Here is a 5,567-nt window from a genome sequence, read left to right as displayed (position 1 = left end):
GGGGCAGTTTTCTCCTTCTGGTAGAGACAGTCTTTGAAGGCCTGTCTAAAAAACGACAAAAAGGGGGCGGAATAATTGTAGTAGTAGTTCGGAGCCGTGAGAATCGAGATGAGTTATTGACCGGTTGGATATCGTTGTTTTCGCCAAGCAAATTGTGTGTGTGAGCAGCCCGCCGGAGAACAACGGCAGCAGCTATAAATTGCTGTCTGGGCAACTTAAATGAGGAAAAACATGGCATCGTGAGAATCGCAGTGAATCTAATAGTATAAAGCCATGTTGTCATTCATGCTCGCATTCATGCCATGCATGTATCTTATGTCTTTTCAGTTTCAAAATAATTTGCATATATTTCTCCTTCAAAAATTTCCTGATGCAAATCCTCTTTTAGCGATTCAAATTAACATCGAATGAAGCGCATCTGGTATGATAACACGTTTTTTTTTTATATCTTTGTGTGCGCGTGTGAGTGCCAAAATGAAGTAGGCCGCCACCACGAGGCCCCGCAGCAAGCGTCCCGGAGATGCTTCCCACATGATTGGGAGGGTCCCTGCACCGGCGGTGGTTCAGGAGGTTTGGCCCTCGTGTGGAGTACGGCGCAGGTAAGCTTTAAGCCCCTGGCTCCGCCTGTCCCGTCCGCGCGCGGGTCCGTGGAGAAGCGTCTTACGCCCCCGCGCGTTAGTGGTGGAAACTGGAAACATACCGGCGCGCCACGCACACGGCGGATCAGCCGCACCGGGGCCCTGCCTGATGAGGACTTCAGAGAAAGGGGATTAAGCCCCGCGATGTGGCTCAGGGCCGCCGCCGTCGTGGGCCGCCGCCGCCACGCACTGCCGGCCCCGCGCGGAGATATTCCCGTCCGATTGACCCGACCCGCGCGCCCCGCGGCCCGCCTTTAGGCTCGCCGGGCTGTTCGCCAACGTTGACGGGAAATCGTCCATCAAATGCATTCCGAGGGGTTGGGCCTAATCTGACGTAATATCGGCGCGGCTATCGGCGCGCGGCGATGTGGCGGGAGCGATACCCGCAGCAGCCCGGCAGCCCACCCGCTGTTGCGTCGCGGCGCTGCAGCCGCGCTAAACATTTTCGTAATCTCGCGGGGTCGGGAAAATTAGCATCGCGCGGGATCGAATTACCGCTCTCCCCGCCTCGCGCTCAGAAAAGAATGAAAAGGAAAAAAAGGTAGTGTCAGAAGTGGGATTCGAACCCACGCCCACAGAAGTGGACTGCGACCTGAACGCAGCGCCTTAGACCGCTCGGCCATCCTGACTCGGTGGGCGGTGCGGACCACTTCGCGCAATTAGACGGAGCGGGAGGGGGGAGGCGATAGAGGCGGCCGCGAGTGCGGAGACTCATTGAGCGCCTTATCGTATGTAGGGGTCCACTCACAGCAGTGCTTCTCGTCGGAGCCGCCCGGGCAGTCGTGCTTGGCGTCGCAGCGCTGGTGCTGGTGGACGCAGTGCGGCCGGCCGCCGCCCAGCCCGCAGTGCAGGCCGCCGCGCGGGCAGTAGCCGCAGTCCGCCTCGTCGGCGAGGTCGGCGCAGTCCGGGACGCCGTCGCACACCCGGCCGGCCAGCGGGCCCGCCCTGAGCGCCGCCAGGCACGCCGCCCCCGTCGTGTTGCCGGGCCGGCTGCCGGCGGCCGCCGGGGTGGTGGACGAGGCCGAGTGGGTGGACGGCGCTGCCTCGGTCACGTCCACGGCGCCGGGCCGGTCGGCGCAGGATCCCGGGCCCGAGTACTCGGGGAAGCGCGAGCACTGCAGGGCCTCGCGGAAGCGCTGCGGCACCCGCGACCCGCAGCCCGCCATGAAGTCCCGGCAGAAGGAGCGGCACGGCGGCACCATGAGGTCCTCGACGAGGGGCTGCTGCATGGCGGGGACCTGCGGGCCGCGCATGAGCCCCGGCCGGGGCACGCACTCGGGCTGCAGCGCCTGGCACACGAACTCGAAGGCCAGGCGGTAGCACTCGGCGTCCACCAGCTCGCGGAACGCGATCACGTCCTCTCGGAGCGCGGCGTAGTCCTGGGACAGGAGTATAAGTGTTAGACGAGGACCGCGTCGTGGGATCAGAGGCACCCGCCAGCTAGAACTGAATTGCTCCCTCACCTTGTGACCCAGCACGTTGGGGTAGGACGTTGCGTTATAGGGCAGCCCGCGCCTGCAGTAGTCCAGCTCGACGGGCGCGCAGCGCCGCGGCGGCGGCGGCTCCGTGGTCGTGGTCGTGGCCGGCGTCGTGGACGTCCTGGGTCCGGCCGTCCCGCTCGTGGCGTCGCCCTCCTCGCGGAACAGCAGGGACGCGGGGTCGACCTGGAGCCCGTCCAGGATGGGGGCGGCCGTGGCGTTGATGGTGACGGTGTGCATGATGCGGAGCAGGTCGGGCACCCGCACGTCGGCGCCGTAGTACGGGTCGAAGCGCAGGTTGAAGTGCACGACCAGGTCCTCGCCTTCGACCCTGCGGAAGAGAAGAAAGGTTCAGCACCACCAACCGAGAGTTTCGGCCCGCCTCGCCGAGTCGTTCGGGTGATCGGACGGTCCTTTTACTGAATTCTATTTGCAGTTGCGGGTGCACCGGGGGCGCCCCGCGGCTGCTTCCCTGATTGCGGCACGCCTCTTACCCGTCGAGCGCCAGCACCTCCGTGCCCACGAAGCCCGTCCGCACGGGGGATCTCCTGAACAGCACGTTGAGCCGCTCCCGGTAGTTCCTGGCCCGCTCCCTGAACTGCGACGTGCTGGGGTCGGCGAGCGGCGGCAAGAAGCTGTCGCCCCGCGACACCCGGAAGGAGCCCCGGAACACTCGGTCCGCTCCGGGCTCCGTGCCGAGGAACGTGTCTGCAGGGGAGAGAGAGAAAAATAAAAACGGTTAGGGCAACGGGCAATGCGCTCTGACGAAAAGGTGACGACTTTTTATTTGCTCTTGGGCGGCTCTGGGTGGTTCTGCGCAAGCAGGCGATGCTCAGGTCGCTGAGGGAGAGAAGAGGAGTCACATGTCCTCCTCAAGACTTCGGACGCAGCCCCGCTAGAGGGAGCCTCCTGACCTTTGGGTAGGCCGGGGAGTGGCTTGTCGCTGCCGCCCGCGCCGCGCCGCGCGCCCGGCGCTAAACACAGTTATGGCCACTCCGCGACCCGCGCGCGCGCGCGCACAACCCGAGGTCACGTGGTTGTGAAACGCGACCAGCGCCCTGCCCGGCTCTGCCCTGCCGCGCCCTGGGAACTGCGTCGGACTGTGTGCCTCCAGTGTGCACGGCGTCAAATCGCACGGCCTCCAAAACCACACCTCGGGCACGGGTGTTTTGCTATGTGTTTTCAGAAAAAGGTTTCGATTCGAACACCGAGACTGCTGCGCGGGGCCGCGCTGCTCCCACTCACTGCCCTTCTGACGCAACAAACGTGTGTATCGCAATGTGCCGCCTCATCTCATCGACGAAGCGGGAGCAGGAGAAAGTAATCGATACGCATCTGGTAACGAAGTCTAATCAAACAACAATGGGAAGAGCGCGCGATAGAGAGGAAGGGGACCGCCGTACGACACGACGCAGCAACTGCTGCAGCCAGCAGCGGGGCAAGAGGGGAAGGAGGAGGGAGAAGGGAGAACGATCCGATGCAATGCATCAGAGACAGAGGGGAGATGGAGGGGGGAGGGGAGCGCAGCTTGTACGTGCATGTGTTCGCACCCACGCCCGCCTCGGCGCGCCCCCGCCCGTGTACCCGCCGGGCGATAATGCCCTGTTTGCCATGTGAACAGCGTGGCGCGGCGTGGCGCGGCACAACCTTTGCATCTGGACTTGGCTCACACTTTCCCCGCACAGCGCCCCTGGCCGGGCCGTAGGCCGAGAGCCGAGCGGGCGCCCCGTCGAGCTGCAGGCCGGGGGTGACTCGCGGGACCGGGACCAGGACCAGGACGAGGACCAGGACCAACGGATGCTGTGGAGCCGGGTGGAGGCAGGCGCCGGCTCGTCTCGTCGACCATTTGCTGTGGGGACCGCCGCGCCCAGGGGGGCCGGCTTGTTTGATCAGCGCCCATCAGAAAGGCCACCAGTGCGCTGGCGCGGCCCACGCGGCGGGGGGCGAAAACGGTATGATGATAGAGGGGAGGGGGGCAGGAAGACAGATATGAGGGGAAAGGTGTCTTTTTATGACTTCATGTGCGTCTGCGCCGCGCGTAGCGAGGGAGGAGCCGCAGCGCCTTCGGAATGCTTGAGACGTAATTGGTAATTGTTGCCTTATGCCGCCCCGTGCACCGCGGCGCGGCCGGCCCGGCCCGGCGGTGTAGCACTGCCGATGGCCCGGCCCGGCCCCTCTGGCCCTGGGGCCCAACCTCTGGCGGCCACGCGGGGCCGCGGCGGGCCGCCGGCGAGCTGTTTGAGGCTGACAATAACAACGTTATTGGAGGAGCCTCGGGCAACGCCGGCCCGGCAACGCCCCAATGTGGTAATTACGAAGAAAGTCTCCCCGACACCCATCGGTTCTCGCCGCCCTGCCCTGCCCTACCCGGCGCGGGAACAACAAGGGGACTAGACACACGGCCGGACGAAAATTGATTTGAAAGTAATGTAAGTGATGGGTTGCGGCAGCTGCTTTTGGTCGGCCGGAAGGGAAGGGAAGAGCAAGCCGGACGGAGCCGGCAGCAGGCCGCTGTTGCGGCTGTAGTAGTAAATCAAAGAGGTAACGTATACGTGCTGCCCGTTGGCGTCAGCGTCGGCTACCCGGCCGTCTCCCGCCGCCCGCCCAGGCCCCAAGCCCGCCCGAGTACCCCGGCCGTCCTCCTAGCCGCCCATGGAAATGGCGACATTTGCGTCGCGTTGTAAAAACGAGGTACGTAAGAAAGTAAGGCGGTAAGCGGGGCGATAGAGGATGCGAGACGCTCTCGGGCCGGGCAGGCTTGACGGCCGTGTCGTAAAGCCTGGGCGGGTAGAGTGGCGGCGGGTCCCGCTGACGGGGACGACAGGGAGCCTCTTTGCTCCTCGCGGCTCCCTTCGAATTACCTCCTCGATGTATTTAAATTAGCCCCGTCGTGGTATGGAGCCTTCAGCGCGCGGCTAACGCCTCGGCTATAACGGTGCTGCCGCCGCCCGGGTGCGTGAGCGGCGGGCCATGGGGCCTATCGGACGAGGCGATACCCCGCGTCACGTGAGCCGCCATAAGGCTTTCTCGGACTCCACCACCACCCCGCGCCCCCCTAATGAAGACACACGGCCTACCCGCGCCTGATGTGCTATGACGTGTGTGTGGCGGTCGGTGGTGGTGTGTGATGTTGTGTGGGCGAGCAGCACCCCGCGCGCCTTGAGCTTCCCGATCCTAATCGAGAGTGCCTTCTCTCGATTCTCTCTAGCAGCCGTCCCGCGGGCGGACGGGTGGGTCGGGTCGGGTTGGTCGGGCGGGCGTCGTCGTCGTGAAGAAAGTGGTTCACCCCGGAGGAGGAGGAGGACCTTGGCGAGGACGCCGCCCCATGTGGTGCGCGGGGCGTCCTTTCCGTGCGTCTAATTGGCCGCTCTGCTCCCGCGGGTCGGGCCGGGCCGCGCCGGGCCCACCGCGACTTTGGCCTTCCTTTCGCTTTCGTGTCAGCCGGCTGCCG

At 64.6% G+C, this 5,567-nt stretch overlaps 1 protein-coding gene and 1 non-coding gene across 2 annotated transcripts in view; both read right to left on the bottom strand.

Annotated features, from left to right (window-relative positions):
• Positions 1-2,840, bottom strand: part of LOC113203944 (atrial natriuretic peptide-converting enzyme) — a gene marked incomplete at its 5' end in the record, with an annotated part of 8,947 nt that extends 6,107 nt beyond the window's left edge. Inside the window, 3 exons of the mRNA XM_052275023.1 lie at positions 1,304-2,017; positions 2,102-2,447; positions 2,611-2,840. Coding sequence (XP_052130983.1) covers positions 1,304-2,017; positions 2,102-2,447; positions 2,611-2,840 — 1,290 coding nt within the window. The remainder of the gene's footprint in view (positions 1-1,303; positions 2,018-2,101; positions 2,448-2,610) is intronic.
• Trnal-cag (transfer RNA leucine (anticodon CAG)) lies at positions 1,184-1,267 on the bottom strand. Its single transcript has one exon. It is a non-coding gene; the product is annotated as a tRNA-Leu (tRNA).
• Positions 2,841-5,567: the final 2,727 nt, after the last annotated feature.

This window comes from Frankliniella occidentalis, unplaced genomic scaffold, assembly GCF_000697945.3.
Source record: "Frankliniella occidentalis isolate FOCC.00 unplaced genomic scaffold, Focc_3.1 Scaffold493, whole genome shotgun sequence".
NCBI lineage: Eukaryota > Metazoa > Arthropoda > Insecta > Thysanoptera > Thripidae > Frankliniella > Frankliniella occidentalis.
The sequence above is the reverse complement of the archived record's forward strand: the minus strand, read 5'-3'. Positions and strand labels throughout refer to the sequence as shown.